This window comes from Heteronotia binoei, chromosome 7 (genome assembly GCF_032191835.1).
Source record: "Heteronotia binoei isolate CCM8104 ecotype False Entrance Well chromosome 7, APGP_CSIRO_Hbin_v1, whole genome shotgun sequence".
In the NCBI taxonomy this organism is placed as follows: Eukaryota; Metazoa; Chordata; class Lepidosauria; order Squamata; family Gekkonidae; genus Heteronotia; species Heteronotia binoei.
In genome coordinates this window covers 114828792-114847742 of record NC_083229.1, presented here as the reverse complement: position 1 = coordinate 114847742, position 18951 = coordinate 114828792, and the positions used below count along the sequence as shown (strand labels likewise).

At 42.4% G+C, this 18951-nt stretch overlaps 1 protein-coding gene and 1 non-coding gene across 2 annotated transcripts in view; one reads left to right on the top strand and one right to left on the bottom strand.

The window, feature by feature from the left end:
• JARID2 (jumonji and AT-rich interaction domain containing 2) overlaps positions 1 to 18951 on the top strand; it is a 280348-nt gene that overhangs the window by 153868 nt on the left and 107529 nt on the right. The window contains exon 3 of the mRNA XM_060244252.1: positions 17147 to 17288. Within this exon, the coding sequence (XP_060100235.1) occupies positions 17147 to 17288 (142 nt within the window). The remainder of the gene's footprint in view (positions 1 to 17146; positions 17289 to 18951) is intronic.
• TRNAT-GGU (transfer RNA threonine (anticodon GGU)) lies at positions 3726 to 3797 on the bottom strand. Its single transcript has one exon. It is a non-coding gene; the product is annotated as a tRNA-Thr (tRNA).

Here is an 18951-nt window from a genome sequence, read left to right as displayed (position 1 = left end):
AATGCAGTGTGGACAAGAGTGACTCAAGTCCTGGTATCTTCTCCAGTAGAGCTACCAAATTACACTTGCTTCAGATGAGGTTGCTGTTACACTCAGTTAAGAATAGGAACATGCCATACACTTTGTATGTCGCTGCCTCAGCTCCCTCACCGGCCATGCTGCTGCAATCCTTTGCAGAAGTGGTTCCTTCTTGCACTTCCCTGATAACTCCCCTGCCCAGTTGTATCACAAGACTACTTGTGAAAGATTTACTGGATCAAAAAAGCTTAACACATATAAGATGTAAGAGTTACTCAGCTTCTTACAAGGCCCCCAGGCCTGACCCCCAGGCTAGGAGCTATAGGGCAAGAGCTCTTGAACTCTTGTCCTTTGACTTGCACCAAAGGCTCATGCCTCTGGCGATGGAAGACCTTTACACATTTCAGGGCTCACTCAGCTGTCAGCCTCAGGCAAAAGAGACCCTCCTCAATCAGCAACAATCACTTTCCACAATCAACTACAACTCAGGTAAAGTGACAAACAGAAACAACACTTACTCAAACAGGCACCACTCTCCAGTAGGCTATACACACCTACACACTCTCAAAGCTTGAAGGATCTTGATGGATCTGGTCTTAAGAAGAGGCTTCTACTCATTTTATCCTTTCATCATCTTCCTTTTCTAATTGCTTTGAAGTTTTAAAATTCTTGAGATCAAGGTCAACATAATGACATAACAGCAAAATATGGTTTTCCTGAATGAATAACTAATTTCATGGGACCACAAGACATGTGGTTCTCCTGTTCTGTGGTTCAGTGGGGTGGAAACATGTGAACCAACCCAGAGTCTTTCAGGAACTTTTGAAGGGCATTTCTAGGTACAAAAAATATGTAATAAAAGTACAGTTGCTTTGTCACTTGGAATAGCTAGAAATGTTAATGCCTTCTCTCAGATACTTAATCCCTTCCCCCCACCCCAGTCTTATAGCAGTGAAAACACAAGATATCCTTGTTGTATCATGTGAGACAGACTGGGATTTTCTTCTCTGCACGGTGCATTGAAGTGAATGAGGGGGTAGTATGCAGAAGATCTGGAGTATTTCATTTAATTTTAGCGGGAATTTTTTAAAAGGGGAATTTACTTTTGTATCTGTTCATTTAATTAGAGCTCAATTGATCGTTTCCTAGATCTTAAAAGTTACAGGTTTAAGGATATAATCACTTTCCATATTGGTAGTTGAGAGAGTGGATGTCGTGCATTGACATGTTCAATCTGTTTTGAGGCACCTTTTGTCCTGAGAACATGACACCTTTTTGTCATCAAGTTACAGACGACTAACGGCAACCCCATTTGGTTTTCAAGGCAAGAGACGTTCAGAGGTGGCTTGTCGTTGCCTGCCTTTGTGGCATGACCTTGGTCTTCTCTGTGTCATGGGTGCTGGGGGCCCTGCAGAAGAAGCCGAGCCTGCAGAAGAAACTGTGCCCCTGCCACCTGCATCAGTGTCCCGGGTGGCTCGTGTGCGTGACCGCCTTCGTCAGGACCTCAGGGATCGGAGGAGGGCGGCACGCTCACGAGCAAGACACTCCCTGAGCCCTGAGTTTTGAAAGGATTCTGGCCCTTCTAGGAGTGAGGGTGCTTGAGTCTCAGCAGGATCCTGGCTGCCCTCTGAGTCAGCAATTAGCCTAAATGGGCAACAGACAGCAGAGGGCTATATAGCTGTGGGCTTTGAGAGAAGGCTTTGTGGAAGCAACTAGTCACTTACCTGACATTCTAGCACCCACTTCGGCTTTTGACTCTGGCTTCTGGACCCCCTGACTTTGGCTTTGACTTCTGGACCCCCTGACTTCGGCCTCTGAACCTCTGACCTGCGATACCTGGACTGCGATTTGGTTTTGGCGCCTTGGACCCTCTTTGCTCACCAGCTACAGACCTTGGACTGCCCCTGGACTTTGCCTGACCCGGCCCCAGCCCGTGACACTCTGGTGGTCTCCCATCCAAATGCCAACCATGGCAGACCCCGCTTAGCTTCTAAGATCTTATGAGATCAGGCTGTCTTGGGTCTACGTCATACAAAATCGCTGCCATGTTGAGATTGCTTGAAATGGTATCTGTGTGATAGCTTCACTGTGCTGTGAATTGTTAATTTGTAGAATAGCAGAGAGTCCAGTAGCACCTTTGAGACTAACAAATTTTATCGTAGCATAAGCTTTCGAGAGACACAGCTCTCTTCGTCAGACGCATGCCAGGTATGTAAAAACTGGCCAAAGATATATAGGTAAGGAGGGGGGGGAGGAGTGGGTGCAGGAAGTGGTGTTGTTGTTCAGTAATGACTGAATGATGAAGTGATGTATTGACTGAATAAAAACACTTTAAAGACACCATCATGGTTTGTAATCTTTTTTAATGTAACTGATTTATTGAAGAAGATGAAGATATTGGATTTATATCCCTCCCTATACTCTGATTCTCAGAGTCTCAGAGTGGTCACAATCTCCTCTACCTTCCCTCCCCATAAGAGACACCCTGTGAGGTAGGTGGGGATTTTTACAGCAGCTGCCCTTTCAAGGACAACTCCTGTGAAAGCTATGGCTGACCCAAGGCCATTCCAGCAGGTGCAAGTGAAGGAGTGGGGAATCAAACCTAGTTCTCCCAGATAAGGGCCCGCGTACTTAACCACTACACCAAACTGGCTTAATATATGTATTTATTTTAATGTTGTACATCGCCCAGAGCCTAGTACTAGCTGGGATGGAGCGATTCATCAAGTTTAATAATAATAATAATAATAATAATAGTTGTACAGCCGAGTCCGACTCTTTGCGACCCCATGAACCAAGTCATGCCAGGCCCTCTTGTCTTCCACCATCCTTCGAAGTCCACTCAAATTTATGTCAGTTACATCAGTAATGCTGTCCAGCTATCTCATCTTTTGCAGGAAATGAGTGCCATGTAAATTAAAAAGCAGTTGCAAAAGTAATGAAAAAGGTACAATGTGCAATCCAGGCTGAGTGTGACCACTTCCATCTTCTGTTGATGAATCTGAATGGAATACGTGAAAGGGAAAGGCAGTTACTTCTGGTAATGAGATAACCATCCAAAGTCCCCATTCCAACGCCACATATTAATGTGCAACATTCTACTTTGTGAATTAGCTCATGCCATGCAGTTTGTATTCATGCTGTTGCTTATACTGTAACAGCAGGCGAGAAAACGGTGAGGTAGCAGCCAGTTCATATGACAGACCACTACACATAAAAGAATAACTGCTTCTAGTGGCCAATACGTCGCGGTCCTTCCAAGTGAAACAAGCCTCAAAGCCGTAGACAAATATTAATCTTCTTACTGAGAGAAGGAAAGCGATTAGCTGTCAAACGTACCTAGCAGTGTCCAGTTTGTTCTTAATTGCAAAAGTAATATACACAATATGAATATTTGGTTGCTTGAATTTGTACACAGTTTTGGATCAAGATGTGTGTAATCAGAAGAGAAAAGCAGCTCTCCTGAAACTTCGTGATTAAACCAGTTCCATTTTGGTGATCTCTCTTGTGTTGTAAACCAGCTTGTGTTGTAATGTCATATGTGCTTAGCTCCCCTGGTAATTTTGAACATATATGAACATATGAAGCTGCCTTATACTGAATCAGACCCTTGGTCCATCAAAGTCAGTATTGTCTTCTCAGACTGGCAGCGGCTCTCCAGGGTCTCAAGCTGAGGTTTTTCACACCTATTTGCCTGGACCCTTTTTTGGAGATGCCAGGGATTGAACCTGGGACCTTCTGCTTACCAAGCAGATGCTCTACCACTGAGCCACAGCCCCATTCATGGCTCTCCAGGATCTCAAGCTGAGGTTTTTCACACCTATTTGCCTGGACCCTTTTTGGAGATGCCAGGGATTGAACCAGGGACCTTCTGCTTACCAAGCAGATGCTCTACCACTGAGCCACCGTCCCTATATACATAAAATATATACATAAAACCACTCTTCTGTTCACATGCAGTGGCTGTAAAAGCTATGGGATAATACTCTTTGGCATGACAGCAGGCAGAGAACATATGCAGGTATTATCAGTCTCATGTCCAGTGGCTTGTCATATAAAAAGGGCAACAATTACTCATATGTGGCCACAAAGAAGCCTGTGACACATAGTTAATGGAGTCCATTTTTTTTTTTTAAATCCAACTCTAATTTAATTGTCATAGTCCAGTGCACTGAAGTGAAATCATCTACATGTTTATCCTCTACTGGAGGACAGTGCAAGATAGTGTAACAAGAAAAAGATAACAGTTATGGACAAAGAGAATACCAGACCATACTCAAATGTAGTTAATTTTTTAGTATAAACTTCCCAATGCCCTGGAAGGGTTCACAGCTTCATATCCCATAAGAGCATGTGTCCTGACACATCACTCAGCCAAGTTTGAAGCTGTCTTCCAGTGTAATGGACATTATCACATAGGGGTGTATTCACTTTTGTTGCCAGCAGTTTAGATATTAATGACTGTGTGTTGCATAATTTTGAGGGGAGAGCACATTTACACTGTTATACAAGCTGTAGACTCACTACTTTTCATTGTAGCCAAGTGTCATTTCTTCAGTGTTGTCACATGAAAAGATATACTTAAATATTTACAAAATGTGAGGGGGTGTATTTACTTCTGTGACATACTGTATATGGGTTTTTCCTCTGCTGTTTTGGCCTCACAAAAGGGCCAGGCCCCACGAGGTAGATTAGGCTGGGAGGTAAGGATTCATAGATTAAGTACGTAGTGGAACAGCTCTGGCTTTGTAAAATTTGCTTAGAACTAGTAGCCTTTCCAACTGATTTACCTCACACTTCGCTACAAAGAGTATTCCACATACAGCAGACAAAGTGAGGAAATAATTCCCCCTACAAAGCACCATTTTTGTGCGGGAAAACGGCTGGCAGGAAGGCGGGGCCCTTCCTCGCCGTTATCCTCCAGTGGTTCAGTTCGAAGCTCCTTTGTGTTTTGACAGACATTCCCCATAGCTGCTGTGTGGCTGCAGAAAAATAATGTTGGGTCCGGGTTTTCAGACCTAGCTCTTTAACATAGGATGTGTCTTGTTTGGTCCTGAAAGCGAATAGGTCAGCAGGAAGTGGTTGTGTGTGGGTGGAGTCTCGTCTTTTCATAGCAGCTGTCTGGCAAAACCAGATACTGATTCGAGTTTTAGGAGAGTTGTTGCACTGATGTTAGTTTAACCTCATTTCTTTCTTAAAAACGTTGTGTAACGTTTTACTAAAGCAACATATAGCTCCAAGTACATGTCCCTGCAAGTTCAGATATTGGATAAGAATATATGCCAAAAGAAAAAGAGAAAACCTTAAATTGCTACTGCTCAGAAATGAGTTCTTGAGGAGAAGAATGAAAGGTTCATCTACCACTTCAGTCCAGTTCTACAGAGAAGCTGTAGTTTTACCTGGCTAACATTAGACCAGTGGATATATTTTTGCCATATTGAAGATTATTAATATGATCACGGCCAAGATTTTTTTTTTTCTGGGACACGATTGTTAAAGTCATTTGATATACATTACCGCTTTTGACTGGCTGTATGTGCTGCACACTATTAATGTTAGCGTAGCTATAGCTCTTGTCTGCTCCTTGAGACCACAGATAACAGAGGTGAAACATTGGTGCATCTATTTCCCTCTCCCTGTCTCATCTCCGTGTGATGAATTGAAGTGTGCAGAAATCATTACCGTGTTTCTTCCGTTCTCTGAGAGAAAATAGGAAACTTGCATTCCCAGGATCATATGATAGATATATGTAGTGATTTTCTCTAAGCTTTCCATTGGGTGGGGAAAATTCTTTCTCAAAGGAACTTCTTTTAGCAATTACTTTGAATACTTTCCCATTGTCAAATTGTTCTGCAGATGAGAGAGGACCTCACAGAGTAGCCTTTAGTTAGGTAGAGATAATTCTTCCCCCCCCCTCTATTTTTTAAAATCTACTATATCCCATGCCATATCATTATTTCCTATGATATTTGATATGTGATCACTACCTAAATCTTGCTCTTCTGTGTCCTGCAAATTGCAACGGTGTTAACGAACATAACTGAAAATGCTGCTGCATAATGTAGACATACTTATTCTTATATTGGAATTTCTGTGGGAGAGAGGGAGGAAGGGAAAATGAGGTGGTACGTGATTTTTTGGACTATATTAAAATAATTCTTTAATTTCATTTCTTTACAGTGTTGCAGTTTGCAGTGACAAAAGCTGTCTATTCCATAAAACCAAGTGATAAAGCTAATTCTAGAATGTGTCAGTTTGGGCTGTGGAGGGGGGCGTCCGGGAAGGAATTGGGATAATTTTTATCTTTGTGGTTGATCCTGTTGCTGCAGCTCTGAGATAGGGGGAAGGCTACCCTTTTTAAAACCTCCTTTTTATCAGGAACTGACAACCCACTTAAGAGATTTCGTTTCCTGGAGGCCAGCTAGAGTCCTATGATAGGAGGATGTGCTCCTCACAAGGGGTTTGAATGCCTACGGTGAAAATGTACCTGTTTGTTTGATTGATTATTCTCAGTAGTGTTTTCTTTGCTTATGAATTATTCCTGTACTCATTCTGCACCTTTTACATAATAGCATTTTTGTCAGGGCCTTTTTTGTAGCAGGAACTCCTTTGCATATTAGACCACACACCCCTGATGTAGCCAATCCTCCTGGAGCTTACAGTAGGCCCTGTACTAAGAGCCCTGTAAGCTCTTGGCGGATTGGCTACATAAGAGGGGTGGGACCTAATATGCTAAAGAGTTCCTGCTACAAAAAAGCCCTGCAGATCGTGATATATATTGTGAACACCTGGTGTACTTAAAATATTTGTTAGGTTTCATCTATAATCCTTTCAAGCAACTAATTTGGAGACTGTTGGAAGAAGAGGCCCCGAAAGGGGAAGGTGAGGGAAATTGCCTGCTATCACGTCTCCATGGAAACAGAGGAGGAGGGGGTGGCGGCCCTGGGCAGTAATGCGCAACCTTGACTTAACCTAAACATCAGAGACCTGAGAACTTTTTTGAATATATTTTGGTGCTACATTTCGGTACCCAGAATTCTGGAGCGTAGATCTGGGTCCATTAGATTACCTATCTATAAATAACAGTCAAATTTCCTTTAGTTCTGGCAAAGAAGGCCTCTTTGCCATAAGGGTTTGCTTTGCTGATTTATCTCAATAAATATTTCTTCTGTGTTCACCTAAGAAGTCTCTATCTTGTATCCTTTTAGGAAGGACAGTGAATGCTTCATTTTCTAATCAGGCTTTAATGACTTCATGTTTGATGCAGTTTTATGTGGTTTGCAATGCAATCCTAAATAATTATGCCCTTCTAAGCTCACTGTAGCTAGTAGGTTTAAAAAGCGTTACTGTGTTTGGAATTGTACTGTTAGTTTGCACATTATTCATAATTTATGTTAGCACCAGGAGTAAACACCAGACTTCATCATAAAGAGTGATGAATAAAGAGGTGTGAAATACCTGAAATATGAAGCAGTTGAAATCACTGTGACATTTAGGCTTTACTTTGAATGCTGCCAGGGACTGGTCATGTAAATTTTCTGAACCATGGGACTAGTAAAGCGATGCTGATTGGCACCTCGATGAGTGAGAACTGTTTTACCAAATAGATACTAATGTAATACTGGAATTCAGCTGACAAAGATTTACTAAATGTTGGCCTCACCTAGGAGCCACATCTAATTAGAATTGTCTACATTCATCTCTTTGAAGACACTGTACCTGTGCAAAGTTTGCATTGCCTTTCAAGATTTTTGGACTATTATTGATCTATGGACTGAGGGTTTCCCCTTGTTAATTTATGATTTATGGGCTGATGTTTCCCCTTGTTAATCTCAATGTGAATGTTTATGGCGACTTCAAGACAACTGAGTTAGCATGTGCTTGTTTATGCCTATACCACAGATTGTTCTGTAATGTGACGCCACCTCTGGGGTAAAAAAAACAGAAGTTACATCAGGTAGCTCTAGGAATTGCTGGAAACTCCATGGTTTTACCATAGAGTTTACAATCATTCCTAGAGTGACATGATATCAGTTCTGCCCCCTCCCCGAAAGAATGTAATTATACATGCAATGCCACATTCTCTTAGTGTCCCTGTATCCCACTAGTTGCCTGGTATAGCCTGCCAGCTTCACATGTGCTTTTAAAAAACCTTTATCTAGACTTGTAGAATAAATACAGTTTATTGAAATCTTCAGTGGAAATTAGGAGGTCAGGATAGAAACATAGAGCAAGTGAAGCAATACAGCTTTAGAAGACCAGCTTGTGGGAGACTAATGAAATGGAAACATGGGGTGGGGGGCAGCAATGCACAACAGCATGATGTCACTTCCAGGCATACATGAAAGTGATGTTACACCTTGAAATAACTGGGAAGTTTTATGGTTTTGCCATAGAGCTTCTGGCAATTCCTAGAGAGGCATGACATTTCTTCTTCCAGATCTTTCTAGGAGTGACATTGTGTTGTTGCCGATGGCCATTTTTAATGTTTTCTTTCTCCTATCAGCTGCTGAAGTGCTGGAGGGTATATGACAACCCTTTGTAACATGCACCCTCCTTAGGGGTTGAACAGATTTTCTGCAGGGACAAAGCAGTGGATGAAAAGTGTGTGCTGCTTTTGGAAATATAACAACCAAAAATAAGACATGCAGTTCTTTTCAGAAGACAAATAGCATAGTTAGCAAGAGTGAGAATTTGGAGGAGAGAGAACATTGCTTTCCAAATGCAAGTGAGTTGACAGCCAACAAGACTATTTTCTTGACTCCATACGCTTCAGATGCCTGTATTTTCATTGTGGCAGTTCTCCAGAACAAATATTATATTTGAAAACTAAGTGCAGTTTTGTCATAATGGTTACCTAACTAATTAAAGGGCTTCAAATTATATACTTGCTTTAGATTTCCCTGGAGCTTGCAAACTATACATTTAATCAACAACCTTTTTAAAAAAATGTTATACAAAGGTCATTAGAAGCTAAATTGAATTAAGGGTCCAGCAAAGACCAAAATAGTTCTTCCAAATAGTGTAATGTTTTGTTCCACAAGATTGTATTGGTTAAAGAGGATGCAATTAAACTTTTGGTGATTGTGACATCATTCTTAAAAAGTTTAGCAATTGGGGGAGAAAATGAGAGGGGCTGACTTGACATCTTGCCAACATTTGACGTAATTTCCAGCGCAAAACTAGAAGCGATGTCATTGCATTGGAGTGAGTCTCTAGGATTTGCTCAAAATAGTATGGTTTCATGAATGACTTGTGGACAAATCCTTGAGCACTGTAGGGACACACTTAAGCCATTACTGGTTTTGCACCAGAAGTGATGTCATGTGTTGCTGCTGAGCCTATCTGTGCCTCCAGATTCCTCTGGTAAATATGCAGAGTCAGGGTCAGTGCTAGGGTTTTTGGGGCCCTAAGTGAGCTGCCCACTAGTGCCCCCCCTCCCCCCGAAATTTAAAAAAAAGAATTGTAGGAGAAATGAAGAAACTTGTAAGAGAGCCAGTCTGGTATAGTGGCTAAGGGTACGGACTCTTATCTGGGAGAACCAGGTTTGATTCCCCACTCCTCCACTTGCACCTGCTAGCATGGCCTTGGGTCAGCCATAGCTCTGGCAGAGGTTGTCCTTGAAAGGGCAGCTGCTGTGAGAGCCCTCTCCAGCCCCACCCACCTCACAGGGTGTCTGTTGTGGGGGAGGAAGGTAAAGGAGGTTGTGAGCTGCTCTGAGACTTCGGAGTGGCGGGCGGGATATAAATCCAATATCATCATCATCTTCTTAATTTACAGTTCTTTATTTTAATTTTTTTTTTAAATTGTGAGATTAAGCAATAAAAATTGTGTGAATACTACTTGATCCTTTTAGCTGGAGGTGCCAGGGATAAGACCTTCACATGAAGAAGACTGCAGATTTATACCCCGCCCTTCTCTCTAAATCAGAGACTCGGAGCGACTTACAATCTCCTATATCTTCTCCCCCGCAACAGACACCCTGTGAGGTGGGTGTGGCTGAGAGGGCTCTTACAGCAGCTGTCCTTTCAGGGACAACCTCTGCCAGAGCTACGGCTGACCCAAGGCCATTCCAGCAGGTGCAAGTGGAGAAGTGGGGCATCCTTTTAGTCGGAGGTGCCAGTGACAAGACCTTGTGCATGCGAGAAAGTTACTCTACCACTGAGCTATGATTCCCACCCCAGGGCTCTGTTAAAGTAGAGTAGGTAGGATGTGTGGCAGCAGACAACTTCAACAGGAGCCAGTTTTTAGAAACTGTAATTGGCTCTTCTTCAGCTTCTACAATTGGCTAATTTATCCCAGCTGGACTCCAAGGAGCGCACTGCGCAGGCACCGTCCGCTTTCACGTTTTCTGGATCTGCAACAGACCTGTGGAACATGAAACTGGCCTGGCAGTGTCTGCGATCCATGGAGCCTGCTTTCCACTGGGGAAGGCAGACTCCAAGGTGCACACACGCTGCGTGTGGGCAGAGGGGGCACATCGCTGCGCCCCTAGGCCAGGCAGCACCCTAGACGGCTGCCTACTTGGCCTGCTTCCACACACCGGCCATGTGCAGAGTTACTCTGGTCTTAGCTGGTTGTGGGATTTGACAGGAACAGCTCTTTACAGGATTACATGTCTGATTGATTTGTACATTAAATGCACCTCGTAGACAGACTGATGGGAACAAATCAAAACATGTAACAACTTTTTGGCAATACAGCTCCTTACTGGGGAGGAGGGGAACAGCTGACCCAGAGAATCAGTCTTTTGTTTTTGCTTGCAGGAAAATGTGTGCTTCTGGTTGTTGTTTAAAGAAAGGATTTTTAAAAAGGGGTTTAAAAAACAGGCCAACATTATAGCCGATATTTATGAGCATATGGTTCCAAAAGATTTTAATTGTAATGACATCTAAGGGTATATGGCAACGCTTTTAGTAGATTTTAGGGGAAAGGAAAATGTTGGGATGGGGCTCTTAATTCCGGTTGCCTGCTGTATTGGACTTGAATAAGAAAATGCCATCTATTGTTTAGCGCTTAGAATCAAAATGGCACAGAATTAATCAGATGTGAGAAAGTGGGAGGCCTCCATCCTTTCCCTAGCTTCTGTGCCTCTCATACCTTTTCATTTATGTGTGTTTACACTTAAAGTTTTCACTGAGTCCTGTGGCACAGAGTGGTAAAGCTGCAGTACTGCAGTCCGAGCTCTCTGCTCACGACTTGAGTTCGATCGCAGCAGATGCTGGGTTCAGGTAGCCGGCTCAAGGTTGACTCAGCCTTCCATCCTTCCGAGGTCGGTAAAATGAGTACCCAGCTTGGGAGGGAAAGTGTAGACTGGGGAAGGCAATAGCAAACTGCCATGAAAACGTCATGATGCGACATCACCCCAGAGTCAGAAATGGTGCTTGCGCAGGGGAATACCTTTTTTACACTTAAAGTTGGTCAGAGTTTACACTGCAATTTCTTGTTAAATGCTACTTCACAGAACCCAGCTAAATAATTTACTTTTTCTGCCAGTGCAAGGAGACATTGTTATCTTGCGTCGTCAGAATGCCTCTTGCTTGTGGAATGGACTGGAAAAATCCAACCCAGGGACATATATTTTAGGATTTGACAAGGTTCTTGAGAAGGAAGTGCTGGAGTTTCATCTGGTTTCATCCTCGTTGCAATGATTCCATTGGTCCATCAACAGTGAGGTGGCCTTGCTCTGGACATTTAAGTGGGAAGACTTAACTTTTATGTCTTCACACCCACTAGCACCTGATAGAATTGCCTTGGGTCAGCCACAGCTTTCACAGGAATTGTCCTTGAAAGGCTAGCTGCTGTAAAAGCTCTCTCTGCCCCACCTACCTCACAAGGTGTCTGTTGTTGCGGGGGGAAGGTAGAGGAGATTGTGACCGCTCTGAGATTCCGAGATTCAGAGTATAGGGCAGGATATAAATCTAATATCTTCATCTTCTTCTTTCAGAAGAATATAACTTGATGAAGTATAGCTCAGTAGTCATATTGTGACTTGGGCTTCCTTCCCAAGGCCAGTTGCAAAATATAGTTAGCTAGCCTTACAGTCCTGCGCTGAGTTATTCCAGTCTAAGTCCTTTGGAATCAATGGGTATAGATAGGAGTAACTCTGCTCAGGACTGCATTGAAAGTATGTTGAAGGTTTTTGTGTCCATATACTACAAAAGGCTGCAGAAATGTTAACTATAAACAGCTACCAGACTTTGCCTCAGGTTTGTGAGCACTGGATTGAGGCTATAGTGATCGATTTTGAATATTAATACATCATTATCAAGTTGTCTCATTGGGTGTGGATACAAAACTTTGACATGGATTTTGACACTTTGCACCTCCAGCCAACGTGTTGAAATCCCTCTTTTGGACAAGACTCTACAACTTAGCTATGCCATAGTAGGCTTCCTTTATTAACAGACAGCTTCTTCAACTGGAGGTCTCGAGCCATAGAATGAAATCACAGTTCAAACAGCAATAATAGTTACAGAATAACTGATGAAGTAAAATTATGCTACTAGTAAAATCACATCGATAATTAGCAGGAGAGTAACACGGTTGCTTTAGTTTTACAGCAGAGCATGTAGATCGATCCAGGTGGGCAGCCGTGTTGGTCTGAAGCAGTAGAACAAAGGAGGAGTCCAGTAGCACCTTTAAGACCAACAAACTTTTATTCAGAATGTCAGCTTTCGTGTGCATGCGCGCCTCGTCTGAAGAAGTATGCATGCATACGAAAGCTTACATTCGGAATAAAAGTTTGTTGGTCTTAGTGGAGCATGTAGTCACTTTTCCTGCTGTTGGTATTCTGGTATCTTGGAGTGGTGGGGGGAAAAAAAAAAGAGTGAACTCTTTAACATTTAAGGCAATAGGAGCAGGGGTCGTTTTGTAGAAAAATAGGTGGTAGAGCTCATCCAGGGGTTGTTATGCAGCTGCACCTACTATTCAATAGGCAAGATGGGAAGGAGGAGGGGGAGTGCTCAGAAAGGTTCAGGAGCTGTGCTCCTGTGAGCTCCTGCTGAATTCAAGACCTGGGTAGGAGAATAGCTGAATTAGATAAATTTGTAAGGCACATATTTTAAAGAGGTTTGTTTTTTCTTTCAAGTATGGGGTACCCTGCACTAGACTTGTGTTATATTTATTCAATAGTAGATTAATTACTCTTTTGTTTTATATTGTTTTAAACTGGTTCCTCTTCTCTACCTCAGACCTTTCTGATGTCTGCAGCTTTGAGTATCTATACATCCAAACATAGCGTAAAATACATTTGATCATTTCATGCATCTGTCAGTGACGTCTGTCTTAGAAAAGCTTGTCCTGGAATAAGTGTTGGTCTTGAAGTTGCCGCTGGACTAGAGAAACTAGAAGTGGGAGACCTCCTACCCTCCGGCTCACCTCAGCTTGGTGAAGGGGTGTGAGTCATGGGAATAGGGGGCAATGGACCATGTGACAGTGATATGGCATCACTTCCAGCGTGACATGGAAGTGATGTCATCTCATCAGGTGATGCACCAGCATTTGCCAAGAACGACACCGAAAAGATAAGTCCCCGCCCTGCAAACCCTACACTGGTCTCCTGTTCATTTTCCTGGTAGAGACTAACGCGACTACGCCTGTAGACTATAGCCTCTCTTCCTCCTAGGCATAGTTGAAATTCTTACAAGCGATTAGATCTTTATAAATTCTTAGTTAAATATTGAACATGTAATATGTTACTGGTTTTTGAAAGAAATGATACTTGGTTCAACATCTGCCACAGATTTAACAAGATTGTAAATGTTTAATGGTTTTAGGGTGGCTTAGTGAACTGGTATTTAACCACTATTTTCCAGGAGCAGTTCTCTGCTCAAGTCTTGCCCATTTCTGCTTTGTGATAAGGCAAAAGAGAAGATTTTGTTTTAAGCTTGCGTTGTAATCTTCCGTTCATACCGTTTGCCAAGGTTGTCCCTCAGCTGCTGTGTTTCATGTCCCGATTGAACTAACACACTGTTAGCTGTGATAGCACACAAATTAAAAACAACACAATTTTCATTAATGTCAGTGATGACAGAATCCTGTTATATTTTTGACACAATATTATTGCCTCTCAACATGGAGCATTAAAGCAACAGGCAGAGTACATAAAGTGCAATAACCAAAGAAATTAATTCACAAAGTCCGTTATAAGTTCACACTCATTAGTTCTCAAATGGAAACCGTCAAGTCCATGAGAAGTCCAGTATGCAGCCTAGTCCATGATGACTTCTTCCTCAGTGAACCCCAGGTAGTAATAGCATGTACGAAACTATGCCATCATAGTGATTATGTCCACCCTGTATATTTTGTGGGTCCAATTAACTAATTGCCTGATTAAGTCCAAGTTTTCAAGTAATTATTTTAGACAATGCACTCTATTTGATTCCAAAGCACTTAAGGCATATGTTTCTAAGGCAAAGTAGCCTTGCTTTGTTTCATGTCCGGGCACTCTTTATTTTTAATAGTCCTATTATTTGGTAGCTGGGTAAACACACACTCACTCACACACACACTCACACTGGATGGAGTACTTGTTATGCGTGCTACAGAGGGGTTGCCTTAATATGTACTTACAGATTGGTCTTCAGAAGTGAGTAGTTTACTTAGCTCTCCTGTGTTTAGATGAACTCCAAGCACATTAGAATGGGGATAAAATAGGCCTAACTGTGCTGTTTTAAAAACCCATGTATGAAATGTTACACCAACAATATAATCTAAAATATGACATTTTATGAACTGTTGTTTTAGAATAAAAGTGTCATTGTGAAGAAATTTTATCTGGGATCTTCGATGGAGAATTACACTACTTTCTCTGTACAGTCTTGGATACCTGGGATACTGTAATTACTTGCATTTGCTTACACAGTGTTCTTACACTGTGCTTACACTTTGAGTCTCAGTGAGAAAGACCGACTATACATACATAAGAGTGTGTGTGTGTGTGTGTGTGTGTGTGTTTCAGCTCTCCTGGATGCATAGACAACCCCTCCCCCCAATTACTGAATAAATGACATTTTCTTGTCTATCAATTATGCCATTGTTAATGAGAATTCTGACCCCACCAGTACTTCCGAGATGAAAATGTTTCATTTCCATTGTTTTTGTTATTGTTTTAGTTTAGTGAAGTTCCATGGAACAAATATAGAGATACAGAATGGAAACAGTGCAGAGCAATAAAGGGGCACAGGTTAGATGTACAAAATTACTTTTTTTGTTATTGCCGTGAGGTTAGCTGTGATTTTAAATATGTCAGAGGATCATAGGTGGGGGAGAATTCTAGTCCTGGTGTTGCTTAAGAGAGCAGAATGATAATTTTGGAACAACTCAGCCTCTCAGGCTCGTGTAGGTATTAAAAGGTCAAGCTAGTCGAGTAAAGTTGTGATTATTCATTCACATCTCTGCCCCACTCACATCCATATAAAGTGTGTGGCAGAGAGATCCAAGTGGGCAGCTGTGTTGGTCTGAAGCAGTAGAACAAAGCAGGAGTCAAGTTGCACCTTTAAGACCAACCCGTTTTTATTCAGAACGTAAGCTTTCGTGTGCTCTCTTAAGCACACTTCATCAGACGAGGGGATCAGGTATTGTGAGCTGAAATACAAGCCGTTTGTTGATAAAGAGGGCAAACTTAACTGATCACATGGTCGCATAGAGAGTCCTTGTTTAATTTGAGAAGGGCTTGCATAGCTGAGGGGAAGAGAACCACATTGCTCAAATAGAAACTGGGCTTAGGGGAAAATGCTTGAAATAACAGGGCGCAGGGAAAGAAAGTAATGGGTTGGTTCAGCTGCATTATCTATGCTCAGGGCTTTTTTTGTGCAGGAACACAGTTCCAGCTGGCTTAGTGTCCAGGGGTGTGGCCTGATATGCAAAAGAGTTCCTGCTGGGCTTTTTCTACCAAAACTCCCTGTGCGAAACAATGGTGACATCAGGGGTGTGTGGCCTAATATGTAAATGAATTCCTGCTGGGCTTTTTCTATAAGAAAAGCCCTGTCTATGCTCCCCTTTTCAGGATCAAATTAAAACCTTCCCTAGTTTACACATGAAAAGGTCAGGCCTAGGGGACATTGCATGTGGCTTCTCTGTAATATCTAATTTTATCCTAGGACAGTAATGTGCAGTCTCCTCTCAGTCATGAATACAGTGGTCGCTGAGGTCTCCATTTCTCTTTCCACTCCATATGCGAAATGTTGATACAAATGATGGTGGTCGTGGAAAGTACTGTTAAGCCACAACCAACTTATGGTGATCCCATAGAGAGCCAGTTTGGTGTAGTGGTTAAGTTTGTGGACTCCTATCTGAGAGAACCGAGTTTGATTCCCCACTCCTCCACTTGCACCTGCTGGAATGGCCTTTGGTCAGCCATAGCTCTCGCCGGAATTGTCCTCGAAAGGACAGCTGCTTTGAGAGCTCTCTCAGCCCCACCCACCTCACAGGGTGTCTGCTGTGGGGGGAGAAGATATAGGAGGTTGTAAGTCGCTCTGAGTCTCTGATTCAGAGAGAAGGACAGGTGTAAATCTGTAGCCATCGTCTTTTCAAGGCAAGAGGCAAACAGAGGTGGTTTGGCATTGTCTGCCTCTGTATAGCAACCCTGGACTTCCCTGGTGGTCTCCTCTCCAAGTACTAACCAGGGCTGACTCTGCTTAGCTTTGATCTGGCTTGCCTGGGCCATTGAGGATGGGGTGGGGATGCTAATACCCAGGAATGGAATTTTAGCAGGAGCTCCTTTGCATATTGGACCACACACCCCTGATGTAGCCAATCCTCCTGGAGCTTACAAAAAAGAGCCTTGTATGCTCTTGGAAGATTGGCTACATCAGGGGTGTGTGGCCTAATATACAAAAGGAGCTCCTGCTAGAATTCTACCCCTGTTAATGCCAACCACGATTGAAGGGCTGAGAAAAAGTTTGCTGAGGGTATTGCTCATAAAATGCTGTAAGCACCTAGGGAAAGCAAACAAGTGCTAAATATATTTACTGCTCTCTATTGGACCACTTAGATTTGTTATAACTATGAAAGAATTCTGAGTTCATTGCAATCGCCTCTTTTTATTTCTGCATCTTGGAACAAATTTACTTCTGCTATGGTTATTGGTTGCTTATAATCATCTATCTTATATTTTTAATTACAGGACTCCTTAGTAATGGCCAGTCTAAAGGATTAGGACCGGGGTCGGAACACCTAGAGAATGAGAAGGACGATGCATCGCAAGTGTCCTCCACTAGCAATGATATTGGTTCTTCAGATTTTGAAGAAGGGCCGTCAAGGAAAAGGTCAGATTCCACTGTAAATATAATACAAACACAGTTGGTATTGAAGGAACTGAATGGTGTGTGGTCCAGCGGATAACATGTGTACAGACTTAAGGCCTCTGATTGATTATGGGCTTAAATCTCTCTATAACGATGGGGGCAGTATATGGGCAAGTTGCTACATCTTAGTGTTACTAGATGCTACAAAGGATAACAGTGATTTGTCTGGTACACTTGATATGCCCCACTCAGTGGCTAGGAGGACCTTCAACCCTACATGAAAACAAACAAGCAGAATATCAAAAGCATTTCGCTTTTTAAAATGGCTAACACGTGCGATTAATAATAAACATGTACATATTTGACAATCGCCAAATGAACGGTTACCATCTTTTATGTAAACCTTTCACTTAGATATAAAGCTGTTTCCCTGTCCGTATTTCACCACTTTAAATTCATCTGAAGCAAATAGCCTTTTAAGACTTTCTTTGGGTCTACTGAAGGCACGTGGTTTTCATTTTTACAGCGGTTGACTTGTTAAATGAAACATGGAGTCGTACTATTTATTCAAATATCCGAAGGGTAATTGTGCTTGTCATTGTATAGCTTACATACAAATAATGTAATTTCGCGAGAAAGATACTTTAGTGTCATCTCGTTTGATTTACTTGGAATGGAGAACCGAAGGACAGTAGTTTAAAAGGCACAGATAATCAGCGAGCGCTGCCTGAAAGGGAGAACCTCATTATAAAGATACTGCCCATTGTCAGTAGGGGGGCTACTCTGAGATGATATGGTAACAATCTCGCTTCCATCACTGAGAAGTCAGTAATGAAATCCCTGTTGAACTCATTGTGTTACAATCTGGGCTGCTTCCACTAAATGTGCAAAATATGGACTAAAATTGAGGTGCTCCAGCAGGCACACATGAGAGGGGGAGAATGGAAAATTACTAAAAGAATCCAAACAAAAGCAGGAAAATTTTGCATATGTTTAGAATGGACATTCCAAACATGGACATTAAGAGCCCTGTGGCGCAGAGTGGTAAAGCTGCAGTACTGCAGTCCTAAGCTCTGCTCATGACCTGAGTTCGATCCTGGCAGAAGCTGGGTTCAGGTAGCCAGCTCGAGGTTGACTCAGCCTTCCATCCTTCCGAGGTCGGTAAAATGAGTACCCAGCTTGCTGGGGGGAAAGTGGATGACTGGAGAAGGCAATGGCAAACCACCCCATAAAAAGTGTGCCGTGAAAATGTCGTGAAAGCAATGTCACCCCAGAGTTGGAAATGATTGGTGCTTGCACAGGGGACTGCCTTTACCTCTCTCTCTTTTTTTTTTTTAACAAAGCAGGACTCAAGTTTCACCTTTAAGACCAACCAATTTTTATTTAGAACGTAAGCAAATTGGTTGGTCTTAAAGGTGCAACTTGAGTCCTGCTTTGTTCAACTGCTTCAGACCAGCACAGCTGCCTGCTTGGATCTTTTTTCTTTTAGAATGGACATTAAAAGCATTGACTTAAAATACTGTATATTGTGATTCAAAAGCTTCTTTGAAATAGTAGTTACTTTTCTCTCTTTTGTTCTGGAATGTGCCTTCTGAACATCTTCCCTTTACCATTTCACGTTTTTTTTTTCCCTGCAGTTTTATTATGTACTTTTCCTTCCCCAAGGCTTGTTGTCACAACCAGT